Raw genomic sequence first — 25,457 nt, forward strand, 5'->3', positions numbered from 1 at the left:
AACTTGTTGTGTTCGATGAGGTCTAGTATTCATATATGCTTTTTTATAGAGTAAAATAATCTATTCTATATACACTTATTTACTTATAAATGCTGTATCTACTGTTAGAATGATGTTTAAAATAGTTTAAAACTATCTTCCAGAGTATGTGAGAAAGAGTCCACCTATACCGAGAGACCAACTACTCCATCAACTCCTGAGGAAAGACCATCAACTCCTGAGGAAAGACCGCCTAGTGCCCCAATATTGGTAGCCTGGTCAGAGAAAGACAAACTAGTTTCTTAAGCAATACAAATTCCCTGTTCATGTTTAGTCTGTACCTAATGTACACTTAGTAGCGTTGTTACTTATTTAAATCTTACCTAAAGCAATTGTGATAACTGGCTCAGTATACAAGCTGACTTAATTGCAAAATTGTAAATACATCTATAATTTTTATTATGTAAATGTTTGTTAATTGATATTTAAATATTTAATGTACAAAACTATATTTTACAATTATTTTATATTAATAAAGACTACATAAATCTTTCCCAATACATATTTATTTGAGATAAAGGTAAAAACTCAATAAAAATTTTACCCTGAATACAAAATAATGATTAATTAATAAATATAGAACAAAACATAAACTTTCAGACTCAATATTTGTTTACCTTGAAGTTTAGGAAAAGATTTTAAAAAAATTAAAATTCCTGCCTTTTATTTTTGTCTAAAGTAGTGGTTCCCAAACTTTTTTGGCTCGTAGACCCCTTTAATGTTTTCCGATATTCGGTAGACCTCCTGCAATTAGCAGATTCATGAACTTCAAATGTATTTTTCACTGATTTCTAACCTTGTAATGTGCGACTGAAAAAAAATAAATCTCACATCATGTCAATTAACAATCTTACATCATGTTAATTAACAATCTCACAGAATGTATGAAACAAGTCTGTTCAATAGGAGATTTCCGATTTCCTCTCGATTAAATTTCATTTTAAAATGAGATCTTTAACATCCAAGAACTCCGATACAGTGTCAAAAAGAAAAAAATCTTCTTGTCTAACAAAAGCTTTTTGACAACCATCAAACTTCAGTGTGAAGAAGGAATGGGTGAAAGTTATCGTCATTTTCTGAACACATTTGAGCTTTGATTTGTGTACTAAACCTGTAAAAGTTGCTTCGGTCAACTGCGGTGCTAATGAATTGAAAATGTTCATCTAATCCACCACTCAGATCCTTAGCTTTTGATGGATTACTCATGGTATTACTAACAGGTACACTATATCCACAGTAGGACTCAACCATGAAAGGTGCTCCATTTGTTGTTATTAATATTATATTTGATTGCTTTATCTTTAAAGTAGTCCTTCAAACATCAAATATTCATACGCGATTATCTGTTTTCACAAAAAAAAGTTTTTCTTGGATTTATGAGCATATGCGAATGAAATGCTTCATTAGGGTTGATTTGTTCACTTGTATAAAGAAATAAGTCCTTTGCAAATAATTACATAAGAAGCTTTCAATGTCACTATTCATTTCATCAATTTGCCTTTTAACTGTTTTATTGCTTAGTTGAATTCTTTAATAATATCAGATGAAGGTTTGTGTACAAAATAGTTTTTAAAACTTCAGCTGCTGGCAAAATCATTCTTTTTTTTTTTTGCTTCTTGTGTGATGTTTTCCAAATTTCACAATAAGTAAAAGATACTTTAAGACACTTGCAAACCATTATCTTCTCTTTTTGATGTGAAAGCAGAGATTTTGTCCATTTTTAGTCTTTTCTCAACTTTATCATTGACTGTTTAAAAGTATTTCAAATCTTAATACATATTATCAGGGTGGCATCGTCTCAAAGGATTCTCCAGCTTAGGATGGTTTTATAGTGTTATTACATAAACTTTGTTACATAAAATACTCAGAGGCAATATAAGTTCAACAAGGAAAAAGCCAAATTTAAAACAAAATTGCACTACTGTCTACATTTTATAGTTAGATTTGGCCATACTAAATATTAGTTACCTGTAGACTAAAATAAGTAATTTACATGAGGTATTAAAATGTACATTGATATGCTGTTTAAATTATAGGATTCAAAATTAGAGGATTAACTATGATAAGTTTTAGATTATTGTTAATTTCATTGATGTGAAATCAAAATTAAAATCACAACCTTCTCAAATGAAATCCACTTTTGTGGACCCCCATTTACATGTCATAGACCCCCAATTCTTTTTTTTCACTTTCGTAGACCTCTTGGAAGCCTTTGTACACCCCTGGGGATCTATATAGACCACTTTGGGAATCACTGGTCTAAAGCATATGTTTTTTTGCTTATAACATGCTCAGTGTGCTATGGCTATGTCCAATCTCTCTTGCAGACATGAAGAGTAGGGGTATCTGGGAGAAAGTTTATGTGCTACTTTAAGACGTCAGCACACACAACTTGGCGTGAGTTAGGTTTAAACCCAAGCCTCCTTGATTGGTAGCCAAGCAGTGTATTCATTTCTTACCTTCAGCTTGGAGACTGGAAAATTTGTTGAAACCAAGAAAATGTCCATGAGCTAGTAAGACAATACAAGAAGGATGTTTTAACTCACATGTGAAAGATACAAATATATTCTACCTAGCTCCAGTCTAGATCATTGCATAAGATTTGATTGTATTATTTTAAGTCATTTTCTTATATAAAACTTAAACTACAAATGATGTTTTATAAAAATTAAACTCTGTAAATTATAAACTTTTTAGTTGAATTTTTTATTGGGTATTGACAAACAGTTTACATCTAAAACCAGAATTAACATACAGGAAATATATTCTTGCAATATTACACATTCTTATTTAGAAAATAAATGCATTGTTGTTTACCTTATCTAATGCTATTGTAAATTATGTTCAGTAATATTACATAAACATTAAATCACATTGATGGGAATGAGTTAACCAAAGATGAAATGACTGGAATGAGTTAATCAAAGATGAAATGACTGGAATGAGTTAATCAAAGATGAAATGACTGGAATGAGTTAACCAAAGATGAAATGACGGGAATGAGTTAACCAAAGATGAAATGACTGGAATGAGTTAATCAAAGATGAAATGACTGGAATGAGTTAACCAAAGATGAAATTATGGGAATGAGTTAACCAAAGATGAAATGACTGGAATGAGTTAATCAAAGATGAAATGACTGGAATGAGTTAACCAAAGATGAAATGACGGGAATGAGTTAACCAAAGATGAAATGACTGGAATGAGTTAATCAAAGATGAAATGACTGGAATGAGTTAACCAAAGATGAAATGACGGGAATGAGTTAACCAAAGATGAAATGACTGGAATGAGTTAATCAAAGATGAAATGACTGGAATGAGTTAACCAAAGATGAAATGATGGGAATGAGTTAACCAAAGATGAAATGACTGGAATGAGTTAATCAAAGATGAAATGACTGGAATGAGTTAACCAAAGATGAAATGATGGGAATGAGTTAACCAAAGATGAAATGACGGGAGTGAGTTAACCAAAGATGAAATGACTGGAATGAGTTAACCAAAGATGAAATGACGGGAATGAGTTAACCAAAGATGAAATGAGGGGAATGAGTTAACCAAAGATAAAATGACCAGGAATGAGTTAACCAAAGATGAAATGACGGAAATGAGTTAACGAAAGATAAAATGATGGGAATGAGTTAATCAAAGATGAAATGACTGGAATAAGTTAACAAAAGATAAAATGACCAGGAATGAGTTAACCAAAGGTGAAATGACGGGAATGAGTTAACAAAAGATGAAATGACGGAAATGAGTTAACGAAAGATAAAATGATGGGAATGAGTTAATCAAAGATGAAATGACTGGAATAAGTTAACAAAAGATAAAATGACCAGGAATGAGTTAACCAAAGATGAAATGACGGGAATGAGTTAACAAAAGATAAAATGACCAGGAATGAGTTAACCAAAGATGAAATGACGGAAATGAGTTAACGTAAGATAAAATGACGGGAATGAGTTAATCAAAGATGAAATGACTGGAATGAGTTAACAAAAGATAAAATGACCAGGAATGAGTTAACCAAAGATGAAATGACTGGAATGAGTTAACAAAAGATAAAATGACCAGGAATGAGTTAACCAAAGATGAAATGATGGGAATGAGTTAACCAAAGATAAAATGACTGGAATGAGTTAACCAAAGATAAAATGACTGGAATGAGTTAACCAAAGATAAAATGACCAGGAATGAGTTAACCAAAGATGAAATGATGGGAATGAGTTAACCAAAGATGAAATGACGGGAATGAGTTAACCAAAGATGAAATGATGGGAATGAGTTAACCAAAGATGAAATGATGGGAATGAGTTAACCAAAGATGAAATGACTGGAATGAGTTAACCAAAGATGAAATGATGGGAATGAGTTAACCAAAGATGAAATGATGGGAATGAGTTAACCAAAGATAAAATGACTGGAATGAGTTAACCAAAGATGAAATGATGGGAATGAGTTAACCAAAGATAAAATGACTGGAATGAGTTAACCAAAGATGAAATGACGGGAATGAGTTAACCAAAGATAAAATGACTGGAATGAGTTAACCAAAAATTAAATGATGGGAATGAGTTAACCAAAAATGAAATGATGGGAATGAGTTAATCAAAGATGAAATGACGGGAATGAGTTAATCAAAGATGAAATGATCGGGGATGAAATCATCATCAAACTCCATTAGAGTGAGGGCTTGAGAGGCTTAAATCCTCTCTTGCAAAAGCCCCTGGACAGAAACCCTGCTGTCTTGCGTAGTGCATGAATGTCGCCATACAGGTCGAGAATTTTGGGTTTCCCAGACCTGTCGAGACGGAGATCAGCAAGTCAAACAGAATATGAGGCACGGTTTCCTCTTCTTCCCCGCAGCGGAGGCACCGTGAATCAAAATTTGGCCATAGTCGCGAGAAATATGAGCCAACAAGACAGTGGCCTTTCCTGCACTGTGCTATAACAGCTTGCTCAGGCCTGGACAGCCTCCACCACGGGAAAGTGCGGTCAGGGCGCCTCATGCGCTCCCAGACTTCACGGGCTTTTTGGGACTTATCCCAGCACTCAAACCACTTTTCCATGTTTGTTTTTTTTGTATTTTGTATTTTTTGGGGATGAGTTAACCAATGATGAAATGATAAGGGATGAGTTAAACAAAGGTAAAAGTACCGGGGATGAAATGATCGGGGATGAGTTAACAAAAGATGAAATGACTGGGATAGAGTGACCAGGGATTAATTAATCAAAGATAAAATGATGAGGAATAAGTTAACCAAAGATGACATTACACAGCGTTTTTAAAGCAAGTTCTATACTGTTTTGCCTCGAAAGCCTCTCACAATTTGGCAGGGTCGGTCTTACTTACTTAGACTTACTTAGGTCCTCCCGCGCCGTTCGGCGCATTGGGCGGCAAGCTGTCTCCATAATGATCTGTCACTGGCAATGTCTGAAGCCTCTTCCCATCTGGTGTCCACTGTTCTGAGGTCCTCCATGAAGGTGTGTCGCCAGGTAATACGAGGACGTCCCTGTTTGCGCTTTCCTCGTTTTGGCTTCCATGTTATCGCAACTCTTGGTGTGCGTAATTCATTTTGACGTAGAACATGTCCCGCAAACCTCATGCGACGCTCAGTCACAACCTCACTAAGTGTTCGACTCCCAGTTCGGCAAAGGATTTCCTTGTTTGAGATCCGGTCTGTGTAACTGACTCCCAAAATCCGTCTCAGCCGGTCTTAGGCCACTGCAACCTATGCGACCGCAGTGGGCCCCGCACTTGCATAGGCCCGCGCGATGCGAATTTTAGGTGTAAATTATTAAATTAAACCATTTTAACTTATTATTCAATAGTTACTGGAATTCTCCTGAAATTATAAAATATAACAAAAGTCATGAAAATCTCCTGAAATTATTAAAATCTTCTGAAAACTGATGCAAATCTCCTTAAAACAGACAAAATTGTCATTTCTGGTTGTCATTCAATATATATATATGGAAAACGCCAATCCTACTCGCGATTAAAAAACAACAAACGAAACGGCTTTGTCAGCTTTCATTTAATAAAAATGTAATAATAAGCCGAATTTTAACCAAAACAAAAGGTTCAAATACTTAATTTACTTAAAAAGTCACTGACATGCAGATATAGATCTAAATCTATCTCGACCTCTTCGAAAAAAAAAAAGCGATATTTTGCTAGTCGATTGTAAATCTAAAAGGCTGATCTGAATGTTTATCGACTTTTTGTTGGAAAACTACTATCTACTGTAGATGGCTTGTAAAGTTAATTTGACAGAGTTTGTACTTAGTAAACTATAAATAAAATGCAAAAGCGAATTTATTTTCTAATACAAAATCTTAATTTTCACTTATTATCCTTATTACAACGCAAATTAGGCCCCGCGCAATCCGTTTCGCATAGGGCCCCGCAACCTGTAGGACCGGCCCTGCAATTTGGTAATATATTTCAATCAACGTGAAGTTTAATTCGCTTGTCTGCTTAAGAGATATAGTAATCTATAGGTGGAAAATGCATTTCTGGGGTTACTTGCACACTTTACGGTTGTCACGGTGCAGCGAAAATGGAATTTGTTTCCTTACCAGTGTACGCTTTTAATATTCACATTCAATTTTTTTTTTTAAACATTATTGCTTTGTTATTTGTACATCTCTTATGATATAAGCCTATAATTAAAACAAGCAAAACAAAAAGAGAATATTACAAAAAAAAACAACAACCTTACTTGTAGAAAAAAACAACGCTGCCATTAATTTCAATGTGTCAAGGTTTAGCACCATTTATGATATATATATATAAAAGAAATAATTTTGTGATTGATTTGTATATTGTTATGATTATGAATAATTCTGAACAATTCTAATTTTATTAGAGAACGGTAAGTGGGAGAAAATACGTCACAAATTTAATAAAGGGGAATCATATATCCTTATCCACTGAAAGATTTACTTTTGAAAGAGAGTTATGTCTCACCATATGACCAAACCTGCTAGGTTTTAGTCTCTTCCTGGTATTGAGGAATTTCTCCTTTTAGCCAGCCATAATGTTGTAACAGTACAAACACGTTTGTTTTCTTTTCCTGGTGTCTGATACCTAGAACCGCACAGAAAGGACCTCCTCGGCTTTTTTTCATGAATCTGTATAGAATTATTCATAGCATAATCTTTCTCGGATGACTGATCCGACTTATCGTCCTAATCAGTAAATTTTGTGAAATAGAGCCTTAAGGACGAGACAGTGCTAGAAAAAAATATGTATGTTCTTTCTCACGTAATTTTATACTGTAATAATTGAATCTTTATTAATGGGCCTACTTCAAAGTGCAGTTAACGCGAACCGGCATTTCTCTTCACATTGTGCGAGTTGTCGGTCTTTAAAAGCGGGCCCCTTTTGAAAAAACAATTTTGGCTTTTGATTTCTTTCTTAGAATTTCTATTTCCACTGTGAACGATTGTAAAGAGCAGTGTAGGAGTACCCTTGAACCAGTTTCTGATATTCGAGTATTTATTGACTTTGATTAAATCTCTCTCAGGTGTAACTGCCAAAATACCTATTTTGGGGTAGTCATGAGGCACTATGGAACGTCTTTAGCAATTGCTGATCGATAAATATTATATTTAGCCCATCAAATTTTGGCATTCAACTATCAAAGCAACCACATACTTATGATTTCATGTTAAAAAAAATAGAAAAAGTATTATCTCCATATCAGTGTCTAAACTCAGTTTTAGCGACCCCCGAAAGAGGAATAGACGCTAATAGTTTTGTGTGGTCTGTCTGTCCGTCCGTCCCATTTAGATCTCGTAAACTAGAAAAGATATTGAAAATTTGACATCATGATATTTTAAACCTTTCAAATTTCTGATGCCACGGCTACTTTTTCCTTTTCTAAAAGCGAAATTTTTTTAAATTTTTAAATCAACTAAGCAAGCAGTTGTTTCATAAAAATACAACATTTACACTACTATTCACTACTAATATTAACAAAAAAACGGGAGGCTAGTTAGTAAGTGAAATCACAATTTATCATATTGTTTTTTTATATATTCTTTCTGAAAATATTGCAATCTGCCTTTTTAGCTGCCTTGGTGGACCACTTCGGGGGCCGATTTTGAGTTTGTGTTTCTTTTCTACACAAACTGTCTTTGTATTCTTGTTTTAAATTATAATTTATAAAGGTGGTTCTTACAGAAATTTTCATATATTTGTGAGTAAAGGGTAAAACTGAGTCATAAGATCTTACATCTGCTCTTGAATAGAGGCGTCAATTGCGTCTGTTTTGAGGTGTAGCCTAACTCTATACAACTAACCCAATTTCTGCTTAGAAACATAGTGTATTAAATTGATACAGACATAAATTGATACAGAAATTCAGTCTTATTTCTAAACAAAAGAAGTTGGATTTTCATTTATCAAAATTTACTAGCCTTCCATGTTGTTGTAAAAATATGCTAAACCACAAATAACTGACACAATATAAGAGGATTTTTTATTTTAAAAAAATATCCTAAATCATTTTAAAAGCTTCCATTCCCGCCAGAAAATATTGACTTGTGTTTTAGTCAAAGTCCCCTTTTATTAGCAGGCTTTTGCGCTGCATACGTGTCAATCCTTCTGTAAATCTCATCAGCAAACACACATACACACACAACAGGATATGAAATAATGTTAAAATATTAGGAGACCATGGTCTACAGATTTTAAGATTCCATTAAGCAGGCCTGCACTTCATTCAAGTTGAATATTGCTTGTGTGTATTATGTAAGTATGTATATGATTGTAGGCCTATGTGTTTATTTATGTGTGTATGTAGGCCTATGTCACAGACTAATATCAAGAATTTGGGAAGAAGAAGTAATAACAACAGAATGGGAAACGGCTCTTATAACCCCAATACACGAAAAATGATCCAAGCTAAAGTGCTGTAATTACAGAGGAATCTCTCTACTAAATGTGACTTATAAGATCCTGTCTAGGCTTATAACTAAGAGGCTTGGAAAGTATTCAGAAGAAATCTTAGGTAACTACCAATGTGGTTTTTGACCAAATAAATCCACAACCAATCACATTTCACACTAAGATGTATACTAGAAAAATGCCGTAAATACACCATACCAATCCAACTCCTTATAGACTATAAAATGGCTTATGACAGTATCAGAAAGAAAATATCTATATGACACTTTACAGGATTTAGGAATACTTAACAAGCTGACAGGACTTATACTTATACATATGACATTAAACAACTCAAAAAGCAAAGTAATAATTCAAGGAGAACACTCACAGGAATTTAGGATTAAAGGAGGATTAAGACAAGGTGACTCACTTTCTTGCATGCTTTTCAATTTAACACTGGAGAGAGTTATAAGAAATATACACATAAACACAAGGGGAACTATTACTAACTACTTCAGGAGAGAAAACACGGGCTTACAACCAACAGGGACGATATACCGCCAACCTCTACAGTACCTTGCTTATTCCGATGACATTGTCTTATTGGGTAAAGAAACCTCTGACATTGCTAGAGCCTTCACACAACTAGAAGAAGCATCTCGACCAGCAGGACTTGAGGTCAATGACAGTAAAAGCAAGTGCATCACAATGACAAGAGACAATCAAACAGACGGACAAAATATCAAAATCAAAGACCACGGATTTGAAAACGTCCAAACTTTCAAATATCTAGGAAGATTTAAAAAATGACCTACTAACAGAAATAAAGGAAAGAATAACAGGAGGCAACAGAGCATTTTATAGCACCCATCATTTACTTAAGAGCAAAACAAATTCAAGAAAAACCAAGAAAATATTATACAAAACCATAATAAGACCAGCAGCAATGTATGCAAGTGAGAACTTGGACACTGACTAAGACATCTGAAAATTTACTTAATACTTGGGAACGAAAAATTCTTAGGAAAATCTATGGATGAAACAGGGTGGAGGACACGCACTAACCATAAGTTATATCAATTGTATGAAGACCCACCAAAAGTGAACGAAATAAAAAAAAGAACAGACTACGTTGGGCAGGTCACCTTGAAAGAATGTCAGATAACAGAGGAGCGAAAATCATATACAGGCAAAAACCAAAAGGCAGGCGACCCAAAGGCAGATCCCGAATGCGATGGATTGATGATGTGGAAGCAGATCTGCAACAGCTTGGGGTTAGGGCGGGGAGACGAAAGGCCCAGGAGAGATCTGAATGAAAGGATGTGTTGAATAGGCCAGAGCCTTTCATGGGCTGTAGCGCCACTGGGATGGATGGATGGATGTAGGCCTATGTGTATGTATGTATGTTTGTACACAGTAGTGCTTTTTGACGCCTTCATGCCAGAGTTTAGCGATAAAAATCGCATGTATGTATTATGTATGTATGTATATGTGTTTATTTATATGTGTATGTAGGCTAATGTATGTATGTAGGCCTATTTGTGTGTATGTATGTTTGTTTGTACACAGTAGTGCATTTTGACGCCTTCATGCCAGAAATTAGCGTGAAAAAATCGCTTCACCTGCCTACAAAAATCAATGTCTTAGCAAGCTGTGGTTTTCTCAACCCTTCTATATGGATCCGAGACTTGGGCATTATTCAGAAAGCTAATAAGACTACTTGAGCGCTTTTAACAAAGATGCTTGATCTCCATCACGGACATACGGTGGCAAGACCGCACAATAAACAGCGATGTCCTTGCAAACGCCAGTATTGGACAGTAGAGAGGGACTTCTTATGGTCCGCCTGTTACACTGGGCAGGGCACTTATCCCGTATGGGGGACGAATTTATGCCAAAAAGTAGTCTTTTTTGGGGAGCTAAAAGGTGGTCACACATAACAGAAATTTTCCTCGGAAACGCTTTAAAGACCAGCTTAGGTGCCAGCTTGCCTTAGCTGACATAGAAGAGAGCACCTGGCCGCATGCTGCCTCAGAACGACACAGCTAAAGGTCACAAACAAAGGTTGCGAGATACACATTTGAGACCAAAACAAAATCCGCTACCGAGGACAGACGCAGACGGCGATAAGAAAATCTTAATCGACCACCGGCAGACGATAATTATGTTTGCCCTGGTTATGGCAAAGTATGTAGGTCACAGCTGGGGCAGCGTCGTTACGGGAAAAAGTGCTTTCCTCATTAATCTTCGGAATCGAAGACAAGCCTTTTTATTATTCTGTAAGTATTTATGCATGCATGTTTATATGTATGTACATATGTAGGTTTGCATGCGGCCTCGGAACGAGACAGCTGGAGGTCACTTACAATGGTCGCGTAATAAACATTTGAGACCAAAAGAAAATCCGCTTCCGAGTTCAAACGCAGACGACGAAGAGTATATCTAAATCGACCACCGCGGACAATGGTTATGCCTGCGCTAGAGTGACAAATATGTAGGTAACAGCAGGGGTACGAGGCCACAGTGAGTACTGCATTCCTCATCTTCTGACGTAAATACAACCTTACTTATGTATTGATGTATGTATGTATGAATGTATGTATGTATGTATTGATCTATGTAAGTATGTCCCAAAAAAAAATATAAAAAATCAAAAGCTTTTGACCATCTAATTAAAACTCGGAATAAATGTTCATTGAATACTATCGGGGAAAACAAACCGTGAAAAAAAAAGTTGCCCATGTGATATGAAAGTATTACAATTTCATGGGTCTAGGTCAAATGGGTGTAGGCAGTATTTTTTTCGGGGAGGGTTTGGAGGCGGGGGATTTTTTTTCTTCCACCCACTATAAATACATATGTATGTATGTACATGTGTGTGTATTTGCATAATTATTCTTTATTACAATCTGAACCTTCATTTTTTTGGAAGACGCGTATTGTTCTTCCTGGAGTAAGTGAAAAGACTATAGACACCTACTCTTCTATGAAACAAAAAAAAAATGCAAACGGCTATCTTCAAATTTCCAATAGCATAGCTAAGGGGGACTTTGATTTTAAACCCCTCCCCCTCCGAAATTATTTTACGATATAACACCTCTTCAATATAATACTAAGGCATAAAGCAGCCATCAGATTCTATGAGCGTAGCCAAAAGGTTTGTTTTTGTTGTTTAAAACCATCCTTCCAGCCGGGTTTGTAGATAAAAACCACCTCTTCAATATAAAAAAAAGCAAATTACTACTCAAAGTTATATAAGTGTAGCCAAAGGTTTTGAGTGGTTTAAAGTGGATTTGAAGCTAACAATCACCTCTTTAATATAAAATAGCTAATTACACACTCAAAGTTCTATTTAACGGTGGGTTTTGAGTTTAAAACCCACTCCTCTAGAGGACTTAGGGATAAAATATCCCCTCCAGATGGTTTTGAGTTTAAAAATCCCACCCCTTTTACAAATAGCTTTGAGGTTTTAAAACCATCTCTTCAATATTATTCAAAAGCACACTACAGTTACAGAATTTTCATTTCGGGAAGAAGGGGGGCTTGAACCTTAAGAACCCCCCTCCCTGGCTACGCCCATTTACACACGTGAATGTATAATTAGATCCTAGTTACATGACTTCAAAACATTCAAAGAAACGGGATAATAAAAAAAATCGATACAAGAATCTATTTTATTTCAGGGTCTTTTCTAAACCGATCATTTGTCGATATTACAGTGATGTGAGCAGCATTTAGATATTTAAAAAAATCTTTTTTGGGTATGTATTTGAAAGCTTAAATGATTTATAATTAAATTTTAGTTAAGACAGTCTGTTAATTTATTAATATGTATTCGTATATGCATATGTTACTTTAATAGACAGACATGAATAGGACATTAGCATAGCATTCTAATAATAGTTGAATAATAATAGATGAAGTTTAAAGATGCAGTGGTTCATATAAGCACACATAGTTAAAACAGAAACCAAAAATTCTCGACCTGTATGGTGACATTTATGCACTATGCAAGACAGCAGGGTTTCTGTCCAGGGTTTTTGCAAGAGAGGATTTGAGCCGATCAAGGTCTCACTCAAATGGAGTTTGATGATGATGAGGAGGAGTTCGACTCATCAGATGCAGACAATTACTTTGTTCACCTTTTTGTTTATTTTAGTATTCCTTTCTTTTTTGTTTTTGGCAGGGGCTTTAATTAGAGCCTTAAATGTGTTTGATGACTTTCGTTCCAGCATTTCAGTTATCTATTGAAGGGTCCATCTGCTGTCACCTGCATTCCTTTACGCCCTTAGTCTCAATGTGCACAACCACACACAAAAAACAACATCAAACAATCTAATTAGCATGAATATTTTTAAAAACTCAATGAAAATCATTTACAAACAATTATAATTGGCTTATCTTTATGTAAATGTTCCAGCTATGTTGGTAATTAGCCTTAGAAATAGAAAATTTTGTCAATATTGATATTGAATTGAATTTTTTAAAAGAGTATTAGGTAATGCTGCGAAAATTGAATTATGCTTATTGGTATAATAAATCAAGCCAAGCAGCATTTAACACATTATACTTAACACGTGGTGGAAAGCGTGGTCGAGAGGCTACCTTGGCTAGAAGGGGGCTCGAGGTTCGACACCCGACTCGGGCAGAGTTGTGTTTACTGAGCGCCTAAAGGCAGCACGGAAAACCAACTCCTAGATACCCCCCCCCCCCACACTGGTCCACAAATGAGATTGGACCAAAAGCGCTCTGAGCATGCTATAAGCATGAAAGTAGCGCTATATAAAAGCTATAATAATAATAATAACACATACTAGAGGAGCTGATTAACATTTTAAGCCTATTTCTTACTTAGAGGATTGAGGTTAATAAATTGCGCTTGTGCTCATGACCCATATGGGGCCTGTGAGCCCTTGGGGGATGACAACAAAGGGGAAAAACAATTACAATTTTGTAAAAGCCGATCTTTAAAAAGTTCTGTCAAAATGTCCTAAACTTTATTTTGAATTCAAAACGTTAATCCGTGTTCTCTGCGTACAATGCTCTTATCATGTTTATTGTTATATGACAAAATATCTATGTCACAGATGGGGCTGCGTAACCATGAAAATTTACTGTATTCTTCGTTAATCTTATGGCGGCTAGACCAAAATCATGCTGTACGTTTGGTGGTGACGACCTTGCATAAACATACAAACAACATGAACAACCAAGAACGGTGAATGAACAAAACGAGGAGCACACTGAACAATAGAAATGAAGGAAGCTTCTAGAGTAGCTCAATCTTGCGGTGTACATTCATGCTATTTTTCAAGTCCCCTGTTACAGTTGGTTCAGCAGAGCCATCCTTCGAGAAGTTGTGGCTACTTCAAATTGTTTCAAAAGCTCTATGACATTCAGTAGTTTGACTTCACGAGCTGTTCTTTCCGTTGAGCGAAAAACAGCCAAAATTAAAAAAAAATACACTGATTTCAGATGATCTATTCAGAAGGCCAGAAACTTTAGCAAATAAAATGTTTATAGATCTACTTCTACTGATTAAGGATAGACTCATTATCACCCGAGCATTGTCCGGGCTATAATTTGTCTGCATTTGTCCTCATACCACCCAATTTTCATATTTTGTTTAAATCACCCCGCCTGCTGTTAAATGATGGACACAGAGCTAGATTATACCTAGATTATATAGGTGTCTATTAAATAAATGTTACTTTAGTACAGATTTCGATAGATCTAGGTAAAATACTACTAGAGTCATACGTTTTAATCTTTATTTAGTAATTTCTAGTTCTAATCCATAACTTAGATCAGAATCTTTTCAACTTTTCTTGAGTCTTTAAGAACAATCTGGTATAAACTTTGTCACATGTAAATTATGAGTGAGTGTAATGCACAAATTGTAAGACAAATTTCCTTACGGATAATAAAGATTATTATTATTATTATTATTATTATTAATAGACCGAATTTATTTCAAATGATGCAACACATTACTTTTCTTTTAGCTCTATCTACTTCTACTTATTTCCCCGTCTATGACCAAAGCCAGTTTATAAACACCGGTATCAATGGCATTTCAGAATTGAAATTTTTACTTAACTAAAATAGTAGAAAACCAAAAATATCTTAAACATTACATTCATATGTCATGAGGCAGGTAGGAAAAGTGTGATTCATTCCACTTACATATAGCTGGGTTTGTGTTATGTAGGTATAGGAGTATGAATACTGCTGGAAACTGGTCTTATCTTATCTTATATAATACAGACGTTACTTTACTAAAAACAAATTGATAAAGTAACAAGTTATCATTTTGATTCGGTATAATCAATGAACACTCTCCTCATGCAATATCTACACCAGGCTAGACGTTTGAAATACTGGTGTACCCCTTTTTACTTTTTCAATAGCATATTACGACACATTTCAGTGACATTGTGGAGATGTAAAGAGAAGGAGGAAGTGAAAATGGAAAGCTTTGCATGGACGGTTTCCCTGTGTATACTTTGGTTAGGATTTTTGAATAGGGCTGACGCAGACATGTGTAAGTGTTTTTAAAATCATTCACATAAATAATTATAACTATAAAATTAGTGAAAAAAAAACAACAACTCTTTCTCTCCGTAATTATTTTCCACGTTCCGATGGAATTATTCATTTTGCTCTTTGTGTTTCACTATTGTGTTAGGATTAAACTTTTTTGTATGTAATCAGGAAATGTTATATTAGGTATATAATTATAGAAGAATGCTTGCTCTTTTTATATAACACAAATTAAAGTTTATAAAACCAAAAATTAATTTAATTTAATGGGGTTAAATCAACGTTGGTATCGTAAGTTAGGTGAAAAAGATTCAAAACTATTTTTATATAAATATATTAATATTTCATGTGAAAGTGTGATATGCTAAGACATGCTCTTTATGAAAATATATATTTAATTTCAATTTTTTAAAAATCTTTTTTTTATTTTCTACAGACTATTTAACAGTGGCTATTCCTAAGTCTGATGACCCTGATGTTATCTTACATCTTTTTAGCAACAAGTTCCAGGAGTGGGTACAAACATTCGGGGACAGCAATTGTAATCAAACTATTCAATTAATAAATATTACACTGCGGTAAGAATTCACCAAAGTAAAAGTTCTTCTTCTTTAAAATCTTTTATATCACATTGTATACCTTGTTACACGGCTACTATATAGAATTCAAAAAAAAATATTTTCGCAATGTTTCTATTTTACCAATAGAAATTGATATTTATTATAAAAAAGGTAATCAAGTTGAAGGGGTTAATGGGTTAAAGTATTTAGTTTAGTTTAATTTATTTGAGATGATCGCGTAATGGTTCCCAGATCAGGCATTTCTCTAAATAACTTCTGTTTCCGATAGAAGAGTTTGTGGGTCAGCACTTTGTTTGTCAAGTAATCAAGACACCTCGCTATTACCTGGTTCAGATGTCCAAATGGTTCGAGGCAAGCACGCCCATTTTATGAACCATGTGACCCGAGGACGGCTCGTGGCCAGGATGAGAAATTGGCTCTTCACCGATCTCTCTGTCAGGAGGCCCCCGTCGACTAGGTGATCATTTATTCACACCCGTCTTGGCATGTTGCACGTTCTTCCTTCTGTAGCATCTCCGTTCCATTGCTAGGATCCTCCTCTCTAGCTCTGCAGTCAGCGTGCAAGACTCACAAGCATATAGAAATGTGGCCATGACCAGTGAGCGCATCAGTCTGATTTTGGTGCCAAGCCCATGCCTTTGTCCTTCCATATTATTTTAAGTTTTGAAAGGGCTGCTGTGCAATTTGGGCCAGTAGTTCGGGTTTAGTTCCCTCATCTGAGACAATAGCTCCGAGGTATTTGAAACTACTTGCACTAGTCAGCTTTTTACCTCCAATACTGATGCTCCCCTTAAAACCCTATTCGCTATTGGTCACAATGTGGGTTTTTTTCGGCATCTATATGCATACCATAAGCTGCGGAAGTCTTGTCGAAGCGCATCACCAAGTCAAGTCACCAAGTCCTTCTGTCCCTGTTAGGCCATCAATGTCATCCACGAAGCGCAAGCTAGTTATTCTTCATCTTCTAATGCTTGCAGTATATTTAAAGCCCTGGAGGGCATCTTCCATTATCCTTTCAAGGAAGAAATTGAAGAGTGTTGGTGAAAGTAGGCAGCCTTGTCTTACTCCAACTGTGGTTCTGAACCAGTCCCCAATATTGTTGTTGGAGTACACCGCACTGGTGGCATCCTTGCAGAGGTTCTGGATAACTTTAATTATGTTTTTATTAATGTTGTACTTTTCCATTGTCGCTCAGAGTGCCCCGTGCCATACTCGATCGAAAGCTTTCTTGAAATCAATAAAGACATGGAAAAGATTCTGATGGTGTTGGAGATATTTTTCACAGAGTATTCTGAGGTTTAGAATTTGTTCTGTTGTGATGCAGCCTTGTCTAAAACCCGCCTGTTCTTCTGATATGATGTTGTCTGCTAACGGTTTTAGCCTATTTAATATAATTTTAACAGTACTTTGCTGTGATGGCGTATGCGGCTGATGGTGCGGTAATTTCGACAGAGTTGTAAATTGACTTTCTTTGGAACTGTGATGATGAGTGATTGGGTCCAGAGTTTGGGCCATTCTTCTGACTGCCCGATCTTGTTGCAAAGAATAATAAAAGGGCTTTCACTGCTGATGATACTTCCGAGCGAAGAATTGGATAGTTGTCTATGATGGATAATGTCGGGACATTTAGTATCTCTGTATCTCCTGATATTTCCGTTATATATATATATATATATATATATATATATATATATATATATATATATATATATAGAGAGAGAGAGAGAGAGAGAAGATGAACAGCTCCCACACCTTTTTATCTGTTTAGTTCACCACATTGAGTTCATTGATAGACAGGTGACCACATGCCAGATACGATGGTCGTAGGTACTCTTTAGAGGTCATACGAGTAAACTGAGCTTATTTACTTCATAGTAAAGTTTAACTAGAGGGCTGGAATTCAACCCACACCTCCACCCGGGTAACCGGACAATGAGTTTGCTTATTTGCTAAAAAATCTCAATCATGTGGCTGGGCTACAGGCACACCTTTGCACGCATGCAGAGTTTCCTTACATGTATATAAATCTCAATTAGTAAGCTGGACTAAAGATCACACACCTAAACGAATGACCTATTGCTACACAGAACACTAACCTCGAGATTTCTTAGCCCAGTAAGCCAATAACTAATCATTTTGTAGAAAAAAAGGACAAGGCTCAGATTTGTGTATATTAGCGTAAAAGACACGACCATGTCTATCTATAAAGGGAGAGGTAAACACCTTCTACTCCTTATTGTATTTATTTATCATTTGACACTCAATTTATTGATAAACATTGACCATTTTTAAGCCAGAATGGATAAACTAAACATGCTAATCAGCATACTGATACTGTAAATATTTATTACGGTTGAATTACTTTCCCTAACGTGTACACATATAGGAAGTGATTTGGGAAACGCCCCCTCACCCCACCCCCTACCCCCGTGAAATAATCCTGGCTACGCACAAGTCAAAATCTGTTTGAAACCTTTTTTTTTTTCGCCTGAAGCCTGTTATTGAAAAAGTAGATCTTCCCACTTCTGACACCATGTAATAGACTAAAACAACACGAGCTTCAATAAACCCAATGATTTTATTCGACCTTATTTATATTATATTATATTATATTATATTATATTATATTATATTATATTATATTATATTATATTATATTATATTATATTATATTATATTATATTATATTATATTATATTATATTATATTATATTATATTATATTATATTATATTATATTATATTATATTATATTTATTTATTTATATTCTATCATTAGTTTTATTTTTCCTAGTTTGAAACTGTAAATTACATAAAGTCTAATTAAAATGCATAATTCATTAAGTGATTAATTTCTGATCAGGCTGCAAGCTGCTGAAGGCATGATAGAGCTTCAAAGCACACCTACCTGTATGTTTGGTACCTATATTGACTACATTGAAAGAGCTATTTATAATACTATTGTCAATAAATCAAGGGTGGTAACTTTGAATGGAACAGATATTTACATACAAGACGTAAATATTTACGACACTTTTGAAAAAGCGAACCGAGGCATGTTTCCTATGGGTAAGAAGCTGATGTAGTTATGCACTAGGAAAAAAAATGCTATCTTCAGTCGTTGAATGACTATAAATCCTCCTGTTGTGCTTTTTTTCCGGTGACTGTATCGCTTAATTTTAGAGTCAATCCAGTCTACATGTAATCAATTTAAATCAGCATTCGGCTACGTGATTGACGAAAAAAACATTTTCATGTCTCTTTTTCCAGAGCTAAAGTCATTGGATTTTAACAGTCTAAGCATCTCTTTCCAAATAATTTGGTCTTATAAAACTATAATTCATTGAATGACATTTAAAAAATATTTTAGCCACACCCGAAAGAGGAATAGCCGCTATTAGTATTGTGTTGTTTGTCCGCCAGTCCGTACGTCTAATACATTTAGAAATAAAAAAAAACAAGTAAAGATATTTATAATCCAATATTTTTTTTTTCACATTTGAAAATTCTGATGCATTTTCTACTTTTTTCTTGTTTGAATGCTAAAAAAATGTATTTGAAAATTTAAAATACACATTTTTACAGCTATTCACTAAAATACAAAACAAACAAACAACAACAGCAAAGGAGTATTAATACCTGACGTCCTATGCTTTTATAGTTTTTACACATTTATACATTTTGAGTCGTAAATAAAAACAAAATTTAATAAAATACTCTGAAAGACACAAAGATAAAGGCACATTCCTCGTCCCATATGCTAGGACAAATTTGTACAAATGCTCCTTCTTCCATAGTGCTATTAGGGCATGGAATGGTTTGCCTGAGCTAGCCAGGAAAACCAGTGACTTGGCAGAATTTAAGTCATTGGTTAATATGCATGACTAAATGCATGACTCGTAGGACGTAATCATCTTCTTTTTTGAAGTGACGTCTGTATTTTATAAGATAAGATAAATGGCCATGCTATATCTTTACAACCTATTTTAATGGAAATGTTTGTGTATACACTTTTTATCTTAAGGTAAGAAGATCAAATAGTTGTCGCATACTTTTATAAAATGAGGACTACGTACTGTTGTAAACATTGTTCTTATATTAAGTGCTTTTTTTGTAACAAAAAAATAGGTGCCGGGACTCAGTGATGAATTGCCTAACTTTTAACTACTAATTCGCACCTCGATACAATCTAAATCACAACTGCAAAGATTCTAAATGTCTAAAACATTTTTATTTTATAATTAACCAACTCGCGATTTAAAAAAAATAATTTTAGTAAATTAATAATTTATTAAATTTATAATAAATGTTAAAATACAAGAAAAGTAATATTTTTTTCCCCACATTGAAAAAGGTGCCGGTACGCCGTAGCGATGTGTAAGGTCACAAAAAAAAAAAGCACTGTTTATATCTATAAATACATTTTCAATCAGATATCAACCTCAATATATGTACTTACACCACTAGCGGATCCAGAACTTTGGAGTGGGGGGGGCGATTTTTTTCCAAACCCTAACCCTAACGCCCAGTAAACCCTAACCCTACGCATAAACGTGCATACAGCGCGCGCGCGCGCGCACACACACACACACACGCACACACATATATATGTATATATGTATATATATATATATATATATATATATATATATATATATATATATATATATATATATTTATATATATATATATATATAAATATGAGAATAAAAAAAGCAGCATTTCTCAACCTTCGGCGAAAACCAAAACAACTGGGGCAGCGCTATAAGGTTCTCTGGTGAAGTTAAATAAGCGTTTTCTTGCTTTTTTCACTGCAGAAACGCATTCTCCTGACAAGTACAGCTCATTATTCATCAATAGAGTTCGGGGTGAAGCCCCGACGCCATAAGCGTTTTCTTGCTTTTTTTACTGCAGATACGCATTCTCCTGACAAGTACAGCTCATTCTTCACAATGTAGTTAGGGTCGAAGCCCCGACGCCAAAAGCGTTTTCTTGCTTTTTTCACTGCAGAAACGCATTCTCTTGACAAGTACAGCTCATTATTCATCAATGGAGTTCGGGGCGAAGCCCCGACGCCAAAAGCGTTTTCTTGCATTCTTCATTGCAGAAACGCATTCTCCTGACATCTACAATTCATTACCCATAAATGAAGTTCGGTGCGAAGCCCCGACGCCAAAAGCGTTTTCTTGCATTCTTCTCTGCAGAAACGTATTCTCCTGACATCTACAACTAATTATTCATAAATGGAGTTCGGGGCGAAGCCCCGACGCCAAAAGCGTTTTCTTGCATTCTTCTCTGCAGAAACGTATTCTTCTGACATCTACAACTAATTACTCATAAATGGAGTTCGGGGCGAAGCCCCGACGCCAAAAGCGTTTTCTTGCATTCTTCACTGTAGAAACGCATTCTCCTGACCTGAAGCTCATTATTCATACTATTAAAAAACGACCTTTCGAATAATGTTGTACTTGAAAAATATTCTAATATGAATTTATAGGCCCATAATACATTGCAAATAAAGCCGATTTGTTCCTTGAAAAGATAGGATACCCCACGTATATAGATTTTTGCTTTGAGGATCGCCGCCGAAAAAAAACTAATTCGATAAATAGTATTCAAGAAAACTCTGGCATAAATTGTGAGTTATAGTCCCAAATTTATTTAGCTAGAAAAATATCAGATTGAGTAAAGGTTGGGAAAAGGCGACTATGAAAATGTTATTTGAGTTTAGAACTCATCTCAATCATGACTCTTATACTGAAAAATTTCGTTTGAATTCTAACTTTTCCAATGCAAAGTCTTTCTTAAAATACTTATGATAACTTCATGTGAAATTACAAAAACTCTGTCTGGAAATGGGAATGGCGGTAGAGTGAAAACGATTAATCCTCGCTCCTTTACTAATTTCTGCTAAAGATTGCATTTGGCATTAAAGAATAGGTATGGGGCGACTCGATATAAAAATTTAATTTATAGTATATATAAATTATATTAGTGACAGATTTTTCAAATTTTGTAATTTCTTAACTATAATACAAAAAGAAAAAGTATTGATTTGTCCGATGGGGGAAATGCGATTGCATGTATCGCCCCTCCCACCTGGTACAACCCTTTTTCATTTAAATTTTCTAATGATACAATTTGAGATTAGAGTGTGGTACGACATATTTACAATGGGTCACATATTAATACGTAGTTTATATTATATAGATATTCAACTAATTTTATTCACAAACTATGATTCTCCAAAAAAAAAGGACCGCCCCCCCCAGCACTCAGAGGGCTAGAGTGGGTAGGGCATTACATGCAATCGCCCCCCCCCTCATCACACCGAATCGGCCAAAATACCAGAAAGGGAGCGACATAATATAAAATTTATATATTAATTCAACTAATTTTGTTCACAAACTATGATTTCTCAATAAAAACGGACCGCCCCCCCCCCCACTCAAAGGGTTTAGGTGGGAAGGGAAAAAGAGGTATTCGTCCCCTCCCCCCACCAATCGGCAAACAGGGAACGACATAATATAAAGATCGGTTAAAATATCAATAACAAGTTACAAGGATATAGATATTTAATTGATTTTGTTAGCAGGCTGTGATTTCTACCAATAAATTGGACCGCCCCCCCCACTCGAAAGTTAAGGGGGGGGGCGGGATTGATACCATCGCCCCCTCCCGACCCCACCAAATCGGCCAACATACTAGAGGGGGGGGCGAAATAATGTAAAAATAGGTTGAAATAGAAATAATTAGTATATATTTTTAACATAAGTAATAAATTCGTATACAAATTGTGTGAATCCTATACTAAAGTTCGTCCGCCCCCCCCCCCGGGGGGGGGTCGGCCGAGTGGGGGGGGCGATCGCCCCTACCGCCCCCCCCCTGGATCCGCCAGTGACTTACACTTAAAGGTCACGTAATAAACAGTCTTTTCGCAAAATAAAAAAAAATGAGCTAATGAAATTTAGATTGTACAGAATTTCTAGCATTGGGATAAAATAGAATTTTAAACATTGTAGGACAATGTGAATAAGGACTTCATTGTGAACTTCATTTTGACACAAATGTCATAACTTTCTTTTCAAAATAATGTATAATGTGTATCGGAAGATGGCGCTAATAAAATATGAGATCATCCTAGAGATTGACAATACTTATATCAATACTCACAAAGTTATCGTGGTCAATTTTAACGCAAAGTCTTTTAAGTAGGGCTAATACGTTACCGATATACCAAGACAGAGAGTTGATGATATAGCTGTCACGTATCTATTTAATAAAACAAAGTATAATTTAAAATAAATCTATGTCAAGTACGGGATGACAGACTGCAGTTGTCCGAAGTACCCATGGCATACGTCAATCAAGTAGCGTGACACCTCACAGGAAGTGATTTTGATTGGTTGAAGAAAACAATTACATTTGTTAATCCAAGTGTCAAAAATAAGGTCTCAGATGTCGCCATGGAAAACGTTCAGTCTGGATGTAAATTTTCTAGACATATGATATAATTTAGTTTTGAGTTAGAATTTGTAGAAAGTATCGTATTTTATTATATCTAGTGGTAAACTTGAATATTTTATTATTTAACTTTGAAACAAAGCTATTTATGTGAAACAGTTTTGTTTCTGTACATATAGTGATTCCAAGTTTTGAATTAAAGTTTTGTATTTGATTTAAAAAGGATCTTTATTTATTGAATCTCTAAGATAGTATTTAGATCTAGAGATATACATCTAGAGAATCCACGACACGTCACAGTAACTTCTTGTGACTTCTGACATCTCAAGAACGAGACTACAACTTTAGCACTTTTCAGCACTATCAATGAGTTAGCACTTCATTAACAACAACAATAACCTGTGACAATAGTAAATTCCAGTATTCTTCTCTGCTTACAAAACACTTAATTCCAACGGTGTTCTTTACTGGAAATGGCACACAATTAAGGCTCAACCTCACATAAGTGTCAGCTAACTAAGAATAACAACTATTCAGGTCCTAGACGAAATAGGAGGTGATCACAGGCCCATCCTAATTACGAATACTCTCTTAGAGGCAGAAGTGTTCTCGCAAAGGTCCCACGAAAAGACATTGAAAAACCTGTTAATGATCTCTGCAATTTCATTAAAAGCATCTTTCAAACATTATAGAAAATTATACACTAACTAAATACTTTTTTAACAACAACAAAAATGTTGGTTAATAAATTAGTCAAGAAACTTTGCAAATAGAAGAAAAGCCTATATTGAAAAAACAACAAGACTCTTCAGCTTTGAGAGTTTAAACAAATTATATTTAGATTAACACTTAACAGAAAATGAAAGTAAACAGCTTAAGAGTGAATACATAAACAATGTAATATCTAAAGATAAAAATACAAATCTATGGTCGTACATTAAGTCTAAGAAATGGAAACAACAGAAGTAGCACCAGTAAAAGCAGAATTTAACACATAATGCTAAGGAAACTAACACTAACATCTTAAATAATTACTTTCTATAAGCATTTTCAGCCCCTGGAGACAAAGACATATTGATTAATTTAAACCTAGTCAACCAAATACCCTAAAAAAAAACGACTGGAGAACAAAACAGCAAAACGTAGCAGGACGTTTTGGCGCCGCCGTTTTGGCGAGAAGGTCGTTTTGGCGCCGCCGTTTTGGCGCAAGGGACGTTTTGGCGCGAAATACATTATGTACTTTTATTGTATTATTTCGTTAAAAAGAATTATGCATATCTATGTTTTGCATGAGTGTTTGTCATAGATATAAATAAATATAGACTGGCCGAAAGAAGTAACTTCATGTAACTTGAAAACATGTACATCTATTGTATTCGGATTTCCGAATTATGAAAAATTGCATGATCTTCATTCTTAGAGATTAAACAAAACTACACTGCCTCCTTATTTACAATATATATATATATATATATATATGTGTGTGTGGCTGAAATAGATATGAATACTTAACTTTTATACTGCTCATAAATGCTGTATAATAAAGTACACAGAATTGCAAGTCACAAATTTTCGTTTCATAAAACTCTTTAATCGGCCAGTCTATATTTATTTAGGTCTATGGTGTTTGTGTTAAGACATATTTTTCACGTACAGAAACTGTGCGGCGTTACTATCAGCGAGTAACTTGGTTCTTCGTTTTGGTAGTAAATTCTATGCAGTACCAACACCTTTTTATGTAAAAAAGACAACATTGTGTTAATGGTTCCACTTTTTTAGTTTATTTCCCGGGACCCGAAAAACGTCAATAATACAATTTCTTAGTGCTTTTTTTCATCTTTCATGAAATCTGAAGCGATTAAATATGTTTAGTATTGTGATTTTTTAATCTAAATGTTTAATGAATAGGTTAAATCTTTCGGTATATCGA

The 25,457-nt window shown here is 34.9% G+C and overlaps 2 protein-coding genes across 2 annotated transcripts in view; both read left to right on the forward strand.

Annotated features, from left to right (window-relative positions):
- Positions 1–2,728, forward strand: part of LOC106052701 (uncharacterized) — a 58,808-nt gene extending 56,080 nt beyond the window's left edge. Inside the window, exon 50 of the mRNA XM_056004852.1 lies at positions 144–2,728. Coding sequence (XP_055860827.1) covers positions 144–285 — 142 coding nt within the window. The 3' untranslated portion in view covers positions 286–2,728. The remainder of the gene's footprint in view (positions 1–143) is intronic.
- Positions 2,729–15,308: 12,580 nt separating this feature from the next.
- Positions 15,309–25,457, forward strand: part of LOC106079359 (uncharacterized) — a 104,300-nt gene continuing 94,151 nt past the window's right edge. Inside the window, exons 1-3 of the mRNA XM_056045587.1 lie at positions 15,309–15,484; positions 15,920–16,061; positions 18,927–19,132. Coding sequence (XP_055901562.1) covers positions 15,409–15,484; positions 15,920–16,061; positions 18,927–19,132 — 424 coding nt within the window. The 5' untranslated portion in view covers positions 15,309–15,408. The remainder of the gene's footprint in view (positions 15,485–15,919; positions 16,062–18,926; positions 19,133–25,457) is intronic.

This window comes from Biomphalaria glabrata, chromosome 11, assembly GCF_947242115.1.
Source record: "Biomphalaria glabrata chromosome 11, xgBioGlab47.1, whole genome shotgun sequence".
Lineage (NCBI taxonomy): Eukaryota > Metazoa > Mollusca > Gastropoda > Planorbidae > Biomphalaria > Biomphalaria glabrata.